A 12,620-nucleotide genomic window follows, 5' to 3' on the forward strand; every position below is an offset into this window, starting at 1 on the left:
CCATTTTAGGAACTGTCCAGAGCAGCATAGGTTTGCTATGTGGATTTTCTCCTGCTCTGGACAATTCCTGACACGGACAGAGGTGTCAGCAGAGAGCACTGTGGTCAGACAGAAAAGAAATCCAAAAAGAAGAGAATGTCCTCTGTAGTATACAGCCACTATTAAGTACTGGAAGGATTAAGAGTTTTTAATAGAAGTAATTTACAAATCTGTTTTAACTTTCTGGCACCAGCTGATAAAAAAAAAAAAAGTTTTCCACCGGAGTACCCCTTTAATGTTAGAAGAATAAACAAAAGTAAACTAGTCAGATAAGAAATGATTAGATGAATCTCCACTTTTCCTATTCAAGAAGTTTTTTCTGAACAGCCACCATATACATTCCATCCTCGGCCCCCAGGAAACCACACACTGAGCCTTCCTTGGTTCTACAGGATTTATTACATACAATACACCCTGCATGGCATACAATACATCTGCTTTTATCCTTCTCTAAAAAATATACGGTTTAGGAGCAGCATCAGGGCCAGTGAGACTTTCCCGGGCAAGTGGAAAATAAATTACTACTAAACAATCTTCTGGAAACTGCTCACGGCCTCCTCCACCTTCTGGTATTCTGTTTCAAACTGCTTCATCTGAGGAAAGATAGCAAGAGTAAAAATAATGTAGGAAGTGATGTCACAGTAAGGAAATATCCCTGTACTATGAATCCATGATGTCACAGTACAGGGAAAACATAGAAAGTGATGTCACAGTAAGGAAATATCCCTGTACTATGAATCCATGATGTCACAGTACAGGGAAAACATAGCAAGTGATGTCACAGTACAGAGAAAATACATATAGTGATGTCACAGTACAGAGAAAACATAGAAAGTGATGTCACAGTACAGGGAAAACATAGAAAGTGATGTCACAGTACAGAGAAAATACATATAGTGATGTAACAGTACAGAGAAAACATAGAAAGTGATGTCACAGTAAGGAAATATCCCTGTACTGTGAATCCATGATGTCACAGTACAGGGAAAACATAAAAAGTGATGTCACAGTACAGAGAAAATACATATAGTGATGTCACAGTAAGGAAATATCCCTGATGTCACAGTACAAGGATGATGTACAACACAGTGATGTCACAGTACAGGGAGTTACATTAGCCCCTCAAGTTACAATACAAATTTGGTTCCAAGGAAGACCATTGTATGTTGAAACCATAACTCTATGGGAACCTGGTAATTGGTTCTGAAGCCCCAAAAATGTCATCCAAAAAAGTGAGGATTAAAGAAAAATAAGTAGATAACTAATACAAATTAAGTCCTGAAATTAAAAAGTAATAAACATCTGCTGGGAGCTGTAATCACTGTCTATGTAGAGGACAGGAGCTTCTTCAGGGTCCTGTACAGTACACAGTGTCCTAAAAAAGTAACATGGAGCCGCCCTCACCTGGTGTCCAAAGGAGCAGCTAACCCTGGTACAGGTAAAGAGTACAGAACATGTAATATCTCCCTGTACTGTAGGGGGCGCTACCAGACACCAGTCAGTGCATACACTTCAGTAATACAGGTAAAGAGTACAGAACATGTAATACCTCCCTGTACTGTAGGGGGCGCTACCAGACACCAGTCAGTGCAGGCACTTCAGTAATACAGGTAAAGAGTACAGAACATGTAATACCTCCCTGTACTGTAGGGGGCGCTACCAGACACCAGTTAGTGCATGCACTTCAGTAATACAGGGGTTTCACCAGTGAATGCCCATTCTGATTGGTCGGTTCTTTCAGCCATTGACACGTTTCATAGATCTGTACTGTCTGTAGTATTGTATGTTGAGTCTGGTTTCATGTTACAATGGTCCAGAAAAGACAATTATATGTAATAAAATATTGCAACCTGAGGCCATTATAAGTGTAGTGATGACTGCGCACAGTGATGTCACAGTACAGAGACAACTCCCAGCATGCTCTGCCTTTCACAGAGCCATATTTTACCCTGGCTTTAAAACGCAAGTCCCAAGTTGCAGGCCCTCGCGTTCTTCAGCTCCAGCGGCGGGGAGACGCAAGCCACGCTGACGGTAGGGTTGGTGAGGCAGCCATACTTTGCTCAGCATGGTTCCGTGCATGAAAGCAATTCATCAGAAAAGGGCTCTTGCATGGAGCGTCACTGGGCGTGGCATGGTGGTCTCACCAACTGTACTGCTCAGCGTGGCATGCATCTAACCATACTGGAGATTAAAGGGGTACTCCGCTCCTAGACATCTTATCCCCTATCCAAAGGATAGGGGATAAGATGTCTGATCGTGGGGGTCCCGCTGCTGGGGACCCCCATGATCTCCCTGCTGCACCCAGTGTTAGTTTAGAGTGTCTGGTGCAGAGCCAGAGGCTCGTAATGTCCCAGCCGCACCTCGATTGTGACGTCACGGCAACGCCCCCTCATTGCATGTCTATGGGAGGGGGCGTGACTGCCGTGACGTCATGAGCCTCCGCCCCACATCGCCAGTCATTCGGCACGGAGCGAACGTCGCTCCGTGCACCGGATGTCTGGGGTGCTGCAGCCAAGATTATGGGGGTCCCCAGCAGTGGGACCCCTGCGATCAGACATCTTATCCCCTCCCTGCGGCACCCAGTGTTCGTTTAGAGCATCTGGTGAAGAACCAGAGACTCGTTACGTCACAGCCACGCCCCCTCAATGCAAGTCTATGGGAGGGGGCGTGACGGCAGTCACGCCCCCTCCCATAGACTTGCATTGAGGGGGTGTGGCCGTGAACTCACGAGCAGGGCGCGACCATGACGTCACGAGCCTCCGCCCCGCAACGCCAGTCATCCGGCACAGAGCGAAGTTCGCTCCGTGCACCGGATGTCTGGGGTGCCGCAGCCGAGATCGTGGGGGTTCCCAGCGGTGGGACCCCTGCGATCAGACATCTTATCCCCTATCCTTTGGATAGGGGATAAGATGTTTAGGGGCAGAGTACCCCCGGGCCTAAAACTTGGGCTGGCCTCACCTTTTCAGAGTCTTGCTGTTGCACTGCTGGGGGGACCTTGGCGCTGTAATCTGCTCCTCCCATCCGCTCCCGTAATTTTGACAGCTGTCGGCTCAGCTCAGTCTTCTTCACCTGCAACTTGGCCAGCTCCTTCTCCACATCAATGAGCCCCTGCAGGAGGATACAAAGCGTGTGCTCTTACAAGGTACAAGCCCATACTGGGGTTTATAGAGTGAGCCTGAAGTCTTTTGAGCTGAACCACCAAAGATGACTAGTAGCCAGCCATTGCTGCATCTATGGATGACCTAAAACACTGACGGGGATTCCTCTTACCTTGAGGTTCATGAATACAGTAGCCTTATCGGAAGCCGTATTGACAGCACTTCCCTCCGGGGCTGGATCCGAAGGCTCGAGGATTACCAGGGATCCCGAAGAAGAGAGGACGATGATATAGGAGGTGTAAGCGACCACCACGGATTTGGTATCTTCGTCCTGACATTTCACGTAACCTGTCAAAGCACAAGGACACGTTAATAGTTGAGGAGAAGATTACCCTATGGCACTGGGTTTACATGGCCTCTTAAAGGGGTACTCCACTGGAAAACATTTTTTTTTTATTTTTTTTTATCAACCTGTGCTAGAAAGTTGAACTTCTATCTACAAATCTTAAAGGGGTACTCCAGGAAAAAACATTTTTTATATCAACTGGCTCCAGAAAGTATTTGTAAATTACTTCTATTAAAAAAATCTTAATGCTTTCAATAATTATCAGCTGCTGAAGTTGAGTTGTTGTTTTCTGTCTGGCAACAGTGCTCTCTGCTGACACCTCTGCTTGTCTCGGGAACTGCACAGAGTAGAAGAGGTTTGCTATGGGGATTTGCTGCTAAACTGGGCGTTTCCCGAGACAGGTGTCATCAGAGAGCACTTAGACAGAAAAGAACAACTCAACTTCAGCAGCTCATAAGTACTGAAAGGATTAAGATTTTTTTTAATAGAAGTAATTTACAAATCTGTTTAACTTTCTGGAGCCAGTTGATATATAAAAAAAAGTTTTTTCCTGGATAACCCCTTTAATCCTTCCAGGGCTTATCAGCTGCTATTTGCTCCACAGGAAGTTCTTTTCGTTTTTGGATTTCCTTTCTGTCTGACCACAGTGCTCTCTGCTGACACCTCTGTCCATTTTTGGAACTGTCCAGAGTACAAGCAAATGCCCATAGCAAACCTCTCCTGCTCTGGACAGTTCCTGACATGGACAGAGGGGTCAGCAGAGAGCACTGTGAACAGAAAGAAAGGAAATTCAAAAAGAAAACCACTTCCTGTGGAGCAAATAGCAGCTGATAAGTACTAGAAGGATTAAGATTTTTAAATAGAAGTCATTTACAAATCTGTATAAAACTTTTCTGGCACCAGTTGATTTTTAAAGAAAAATGCTTTTTTCCAGCGGAGTACCCCTTTAATCTTGCTCGTTACACCCTACAATACTGCCCTAGGGTCAAGCTGAAAGAGCAGGTGGGCTGCTGCGGCCCAGGCCGCTAGTGCTGTGGGGGTGATGCTGCAGTCCTGATACCAACCCTATCACCTAGAGACTGCTACAGAGTGGTCCGTCACCTCCAAAGTATTTATATAGTGCTGATCAATGTCAGATAAGGAAGGGTGAAGAATTTTATCTTTTCATGGCTATAAAGGGTTAATATGCAACCAGCCCTCATGGCGATAACAGCATAGACAAAAAACTATATCTAGACATAAGCTGGAGCAAAGTCCATACACTGTATATCAGTGTTTCCCAACCAGCGCGCCTCCAGCTGTTGCAAAACTACAACTCCCAGCATGCCCGGACAGCCGTTGGCTGTCCGGGCATGCTGGGAGTTGTAGTTTTGCAACAGCTGGAGGCACCCCAGTTGGGAAACACTGGTATACAGAGACTTCACCTTGATGCTGAATAGCCTGCTATACATGTATGTCAATGGCCACCTACACAGATTTTTAAAGTAGCTTTGTAAATATGTATTTTTTTTTTTTTTTTATTAGGATTATTTGGCACTTCATTTTACATGTAAACATTATATAAAAAAAAAAAAAATAATAAATAAAAAAAAATATTTGGGAAGGTAGATTTAATCCTTTCGTTGCCAGGACAATTTCTAGAGTATTGCCTGACGCAGATAAAACTTGAATAAAAAAAATAAATAATAAAAAAATAAAAAAAATAATCATATCCTCAGAAAAGCGAAACGGACAGCAGCGTCACCCGCACTAAGGCCGGGTTAACACCACGTATTTGCTATTCACTTCCCGTATACCCTTTCAATGTGAAAACCGTACGGAACTGTATAGAAAACCGTATGCATTGACTCTCCATTGAAAACCGTATGACAAAAGATTCATCAGGTTGTGTCCGTTTTGCATGCTGTGCGGTTTTGTCAGTTTTTTTCCCGTACCCAAAGCCGTAGCCTACCACGGTTTTTGGTCCGGGTGAAAAAACCTTATTGAAACGTATAATTTTTTTTTCTTTTTTTAACATGGGAGTCAATTGGAACCGTACAGAACTGTATGTGCGTACTGTTCCATCTGGTTTTCACCATACGGTTTTTGATTTTGTACAGTTTTTTTCTTGGAATTTCAATCAAACAAGTGAAACTTTATTCATAATGGAATGAAAAAGTTAAAACGTATACTTTTTTTTCTTTAAAAAAACAGATGCAACTAGACATCATTTTTCAAAGCGTATACGGTTTTCAACACGTTTTGATTCAGTTTAGGCTGGGTTCACACCACGATTTTTCAATACGGTTCCTGTATCAGGTTTTTGATAAAAAATGGATTCCTCAAAACCGGACTAAACTGAATCAAACGTGTGTACAAATTTTTATCTGTACACGGTTGAAAAATTATGTCCGGTTGCATCAGTTTTTTAAGAAAAAAATATATACGTTTAACTTTTCACTCCATAATGAATAAAGTTTCACTTGTTTGAATGAAATTTAAAGAAAAAAAAAATGTGCAAAGTCAAAAACCGGATGGAACAGTACGCACATACAGTTCTGTACGGTTCCCATTGACTCCCATGTTTTAAAAAAACGTATACGGTTTAATGCGGTTTTTCACCCAGACCAAAAACCGTGGTAAGCCACGGTTTTCTGTCCGGAAAAGTAAACAACTGTATGGTTTGAAAAACGGAGACAACTGTATACATTATGGTGCATACAGTTTTGAATGGGAAGTCATACAGGCACGGTTTCTGTACGGTTGCATACTTTTTTTTTTTATGAAACCGAATGCCGAAACCGTATAGCAAAATCGTAGTGTGAACCCACCCTTAGTCCGGTTTTGAGGAATCTGTTTTTTATGAAAAACCTGATACGGGAACTGTATTGCCAAAACGTGGTGTGAACCCGGCCTAACCTGCTTTTACTGTGGGGGACGCTGATCACTGATGCTGGTTTTAACCCTATTCTTCTAGGTGCTGGAGGTCCTGAAATATTGCTAAAAATCCTTATATGTACATGAAGCTCTTGGTGCAGAAGTTAGACTGAATGGGATGTGGCGTTTCCCATTCATTGTTAACCAGACACAGCGCCAATCATTTGTAGTGGTCGCGCCTGGTATTGCAGCTCAGTCTCATTGACTTGAATAATATTGAGCTACAGAAAGCTGAATGGGTCACAACACTCACTGGAGCACCACGGCTTCTTCTTATTGGCCAAGGTGTAATATGTAAATGAAGCTCTTGGTGCACAGGGGGCGGTCCCTAGCCCTGAGCTGCTCTGGTTTTCCTTCCCTGCCAGTCCCTGATTCCCGCCCCCTAATGAATATTCATACTCTCTTCTCTTCACATAGCTGCTACAAGCGAGCACAGATCTCCAGCATGGCCGGTCCAGAATATCACCACACACATATGTCATCGAGGCTTGTAGTAGCTAAGTCCTGAATCCAGGACTGGCAGGGAAGAACCAGTGGACCTAAGGGCTAGGGAACACCCCGGATGCACCAGAAGCCTAATATAAAGGGGTATTTCACATGAACTGGCTCCAGAAAGTACAAATCTCTATTAAAAAATCTTAATCCTACCAGTACTTATCAGCTGCTAAAGTTGAGTTCTTCTTTTCTGTCAACAGTTCTCCCTGCTGACACCTCTGTCTGTTTCGGGAACTGACCAGAGCAGTATAGGTTTGCTATGGGGATTTGCTCCTACTCTGGACAGTTCCTGAGACAGTCAGAGGTGTCAGCAGAGAGCACTGTGGTCAGACAGAAAAGAACAACGCAACTTCAGCAGCTGATAACTACTGGAGCCAGTAGATATGAAAAATAATGTTTTTTCATGGAATACTCCTTTAAATATTAGGATTTTTAGCAATTTATTGTGACTGCCACGACCTACAAAAAAAGAAAGGTGAACACCATTTTGATCAGGGCTTCCTGTACTAACAGGCTGTACCGGCAGGTAAGTGCGGGTGGTGTTCCTGTGGGTTTTCCTTTAAATGTGCCCTCATGCAATTTTGCATTAAAGGAAAAAAACACATAAATGTTAATGGTTTGTGGCTTAAAGTCTGACTGAAGCAGAAACAACCCCTACTAAAAATAACAGATCAGAATATGTAGAGTTTATACACGGGGCTTGAGCCTATGTCTACATCTTGTCCCATATTCACCAAGTAATAAATCCGGCAGTCTACTATAAACGGTGATGCATGGAAGATGCAGAAGGCAAAATGTAAAACAAAAAAAATATGGAAAAACTTTTCCTTTTTACCCAAACAAAACATAACTTTCAATGAAAGATGAATTCAAAACAGTCCATACAGCAAGGTCCCACCAGAAGGGGCACTAGTTATGATATCATAATCTATACCAGAACTGGTCACCGGTCACCCAGATACTCACAGTCAGCCTTAGTCTTGGTGAGATTGTAGTCGGCCCGCAAAGACCGGATAGATTTCACAATAAGCAGAGCGAGCTCCATTTTTCTCTCTATTTCTTCATCCCGCCATTTGTACTAAGAAGACAGAAACAAAAATGGTCAGTGCCATCCTAGACATGGACTCGGACACAAACGGTCATCAATATAAGATCTGTGGGGGTCATTAGGTCATCGATATAAGATCAGTGGGGGTATCCGAAGTTAGACCGAAGAGGTTGCGGCGTTTCCCATTTCTGTTAACCAGACACAGCACCAGTCATTTGTAGTGGTCGCGCCTGGTATTGCAACTCAGTCTTATTAATGGGGTACTCCGCCCCTAGACATCTTATCCCCTATCCAAAGGATATGGGATAAGATGTCTGATCACGGGGTCCCACCACTGCCTGGACGTTGCCTGAGATCACTGGGGTCCCACCACTGGGGACCCCCACGAACTCAGCTGCGATGTGGAGCAGCGGCTCGTGACCTCACAATCACTCTGTCACACCCCCTCCCATAGACTTGCATTGGTGGGGCGTGGCCGTGACGTCACGAGCGGGGAGTGAATGTGGGGTCACGAGCCTCTGCCCCGCAACGCAACTGAGTTCGCGGGGGTTGCTAGGGGTGAAATCCCCGCAAAGTCAGGTAGCATTCAGGCAGTGGTGGGACCCCCGCGATCAGACATCTTATCCCCTATTCTTTGGATAGGGGATAAGATGTCTAGGGGCGGAGTACCCCATTAATGAGATTGAGTTGCAATACCAGGCGCAACCACCACAAATGACTGGCGCTGTGTCTGATTAGCAAGAAATGGGAAATGCCGCAACATCTTCAGTCTAACTTCTGATACCCCCACCGATCTTATATTAAACATCCTTTGGATAGGGGATAAGATGTCAAGGGGCGGAGTACCTCTTTAACGTGAATGGGATTATGCTGCAGGAAGTGAATGGGTTGCAACACCCCATGGCTTCTTCTGATTGGCCAAGGTGCCGTGAATTGCAAAAACCAAAGGCTGATGGGGCATGCTGGGTGTTGTAGTTTTGCAACATCTGGAGGCACTAGAACTTGATGTGACTATGGAGGTGCTCACCTCAGTAGCTTCAGGATAAGGAGTGACAGACACACTTGGGAACGTCTCGGAAGAACGTCGGGGGAGTCTCTGATAAAGTTCTTCCGTGAGGAAAGGCATGATGGGTGAGAGGAGTCGGAGGCCGGCGTCCAGACACGTGTACAGTGTGTTTCTTGCTACTGCTATGGCGACTTCATCTGTGCTGGCAAACAAAGGCTTCAAACACTCCTGGGGGAGGAAAACAAGACGGACATTGAACGTGGTGGATCATGACAAGAAGATGGATAAAGATAATTGTACTGAATCGCATGTCCTCACCAGGTAGACGTCACACAGATCATACAACCAGAAGTTGTATATGGCAGTGGTGATCCCCGGGAAGTCATAATTCTGAAAGCCAGTGTTGCAAAGATCCACCGCTAAACTGAGGCGACTCAGAATCCAGAGGTCCGCCAGACTCTCCTGTCCGGTGGGCTGAAACAATACAACATTATAGGGATCACTATATGAGGGGAGAATAAGAATGGACTATGAATACTACAGCGCTGCAGAATCTGTGTGTGCTTTATAAATAAAAAAATTGTTAATATTTATTAAATCTTTTTTTTTTAAGTTAAATCATATATTTTTTAATATTAAACAATGACTATTAATTAAAAAAAACAAAACAAAACAAAAATATTAGTTAAATAAATAAATAATAAATCAGCTGTCACCAGTCCTTAGCAATTTGGTTCTCTAAGTGTAGAGTCATAAAACAACATGGCAGCCTACACTTTCCCCTTAAAAGTGAATCTTCAGTGAAATCAAGAGAGAGTTTCCCATGTGAATCATGGCATTAAAGGGGGTACGGTGGAAAAAGGAGATTTTTTTAATACTTACCGTAAAATCTCTTTCTCGAAGGTTCCAATGGGGGACACAGACCATGGGTATATGCTGCTGTCTCTAGGAGGTATGACACTATGGCAACAAAAAAGTCGGCTCCTCCCAGCAGGATATACCCGCCTCCAGGCCCTGAGCTAATCAGTTTTAGATCCAGAGCAATAGGAGAGGACCGATAGGTCAAGGAGAAAACACGAACTGTCCAAGAACCAGAAAAAATATAACTGAACTCACCCTCGGACAGAGAACCAAAGAGAAACCCAAAAGGGCGGGAGCTGTGTCCCCCAATGGAACCTTCGAGAAAGAGATTTTACGGTAAGTATAAAAAAAATCTCCTTTTCTCTATCGGCTCCATTGGGGGACACAGACCATGGGACGTACCAAAGCCGTCCCTTGGGTGGGAAGAAGAAAACCCGGTTAGGCGGACGGCAAAACCACCGCCGCCTGCAGTACCTTCCGGCCCAGACTAGCATCAGCCGATGCGAAGGTATGAACCCGGTAAAACCTCGAGAAAGTATGCAAAGACGACCAGGTAGCCACTTGCAGATCTGCAAGGCCGAGGCCCTGTTCTGGAGAGCCCAAGATGCCCCAACAGAAGGGGTAGAATGAGCCAAAACCCTGAAGGGAGGGATCTTCACCCTACAGCGATAAGCTTCCGAAATGGCAGACCGGATCCACCGAAAAATGGTGGCCTTGGAAGCAGGTTGTCCCTTGCAACGACCTTCCGTAAGGACGAAAAAGGAATCGCACTGACGAAAGGAAGCGGTGACAGAGAGGTAGGACCGAACGGCCCGCACAACATCCAGATTGTGGAGTAAACGCTCATTGGGATGAGAAGGAGGGGAACAAAAGGACGGAAGAATGATGTCCTCATTGAGATGAAAAGCCAAAACGACCTTAGGCAAAAAGAAGGATCTGGCCGGAAAATGACCTTGTCCTGGTGAATCGCCAGAAACCAAGAACGGCAGGAAAGAGCTGCCAATTCGGACACTCTCCGAATAGAGGTGATAGCTATAAGAAACGCCACTTTCCAGGAAAGACGGCGCAAGGACACTTCCCAAAGAGGTTCAAAAGGGGGACCTTGGAGGACACCTAGAACCAGATTTAAGTCCCATGGGGGAGAAGGGGACCGATAAGGAGGGGGCAGCATGTGCCACTCCTTGAAGGAAGGTCCGGACATGAGAAATAGAAGCCAGAGGATGCTGGAAAAGAATAGAAAGGGCCGAAACCTGACCCTTAAGGGAACTGAGAAAACCCCAGTTCCAAGCCCAACTGCAAGAAAGAGAGAAGACGGGAAACCAAAAAAGTAACAGGACACAAGACCGGAGCTTCACACCAACTAAAGTAAGACTGCCAGGTACGGTGGTAAATTTTTGCCGAGGAGGGCTTACGAGCCCTGAGCATGGTGCGAATGACTTGGGAAGAAAAACCACGGGCTCTCAAAACCGCGGTCTCAACCGCCACGCCGTCAATGCAGCGACTGTAAATTGGGGTGGCAAAGAGGACCCTGAGACAGCAGGTCCGGAAGAAGTGGAAGGCGCAGCGGAGCGTCGTCCAGGAGCCTGACTACGTCGGCGTACCACATCCTTCGGGGCCAAACTGGAGCTACCAGTATGGTGGGAACGTCCTCCGCCTTGAGCTTCCTCAGAACCCTGGGAAGGAGCGGAAGGGGAGGGAACAGATAGAGCAGGGTAAACCCCGCCCAAGGAATCACTAGGGCGTCCACGGCTAGAGCCAGGGGTCCCGGAACTTTGACACAAATGGAACAATCTTCAGAATGTGCCGAGACACGTAAAGGTCCACGTCTGGAATGCCCCAGAGGTTGCAGATCTGCGCGAAGACCTCTGGATGTAGAGACCACTCGCCGTGGTTGGCTGAGGACCGGCTGAGGAAGTCCGCTTCCCAATTGAGCACACCTGGAATGTGAATCACCAAAATGGCCGGAACCTTGTTTTCCACCCAGAGGAGAATCTTTGTTGCCTCGGCCATGGCTGCCGAGCTGCGAGTGCCGCCTTGCCGTTGATGTAAGCTACGGCCGTGGCATTGTCCGACTGGAGGCGGACAGAGCGGGACTGAAGCAGGGACTCCCAATGAAGAAGACAAAGAAGAATCTCCCTCAGTTCCAAGATGTTTATTGGAAGAAGGGCTTCCCGGGGAGACCAGAGGCCTTGAACCGTCCAATTCCTGAACACACCGCCCCAGCCCGACAGACTGGCATCTGTTGTAACTACCTGCCAGTGGAGGGGAAGAAATGATCTCCCCTGAAGAAGAAGAAGGGGGGAGCGGAGCCACCAGAGCAGAGACTGACGGATCCGAAGAGGGAGAGCAATCTTGCGATCGAAAGACAGAGGAGATCTGTCCCATCGAGAGAGAATCGCCAGTTGAAGGGGACAGTAAAGAAACTGGGCAATGGGTAAGGCCTCCAAGGCCGCTACCATCCGACCCAAGACTTCCATGCAAATGCAGATGGAAACCGGGACCTGGGCTCAAAGGGAGCGGACTCCTGACAGGAGAGTCAGACGTTTGTCCGGCGGAAGGCAAATCCGGGCAGAGGCCATGTTGAATTGAAGTCCCAAGAAGATCAGAGACTGGGTGGGAGAGAGGACAGACTTGTCCCGGTTGTCCATCCACCCAAAGTGAACCAGGGTCTGGAGAGTGAGAACCACATTCTCCAGAGTCTGGACTCTGGTGGGAGCCTTGATGAGAAGGTCGTCCAGGTAAGGGATCACTGAGACTTCTCTCAACCGCAACAGTGCTATCACAGGCGCAAGGATCTTGGTAAAGACCCGA

At 46.1% G+C, this 12,620-nt stretch overlaps 1 protein-coding gene across 5 annotated transcripts in view; it reads right to left on the reverse strand.

Moving 5' to 3' along the window:
* Nucleotides 1-354: 354 nt before the first annotated feature.
* Nucleotides 355-12,620, reverse strand: part of VARS1 (valyl-tRNA synthetase 1) — a 69,929-nt gene continuing 57,663 nt past the window's right edge. For 2 of the 5 annotated variants that reach the window (XM_056539523.1, XM_056539526.1), the window contains exons 25-30: nt 9,267-9,422; nt 8,970-9,176; nt 7,861-7,972; nt 3,310-3,485; nt 2,998-3,147; nt 362-632 (exon numbers count right to left, since the gene is read on the reverse strand). In XM_056539523.1, the coding sequence (XP_056395498.1) occupies nt 564-632; nt 2,998-3,147; nt 3,310-3,485; nt 7,861-7,972; nt 8,970-9,176; nt 9,267-9,422 (870 nt within the window). In that variant the 3' untranslated portion in view covers nt 362-563. Of the gene's footprint in view, nt 633-2,997; nt 3,148-3,309; nt 3,486-7,860; nt 7,973-8,969; nt 9,177-9,266; nt 9,423-12,620 lie in introns of all 5 variants that reach the window. The other 3 variants (XM_056539525.1, XM_056539528.1, XM_056539527.1) reach the window with 3 other exon arrangements.

This window comes from Hyla sarda, chromosome 9, assembly GCF_029499605.1.
Source record: "Hyla sarda isolate aHylSar1 chromosome 9, aHylSar1.hap1, whole genome shotgun sequence".
Classification (NCBI taxonomy): domain Eukaryota; kingdom Metazoa; phylum Chordata; class Amphibia; order Anura; family Hylidae; genus Hyla; species Hyla sarda.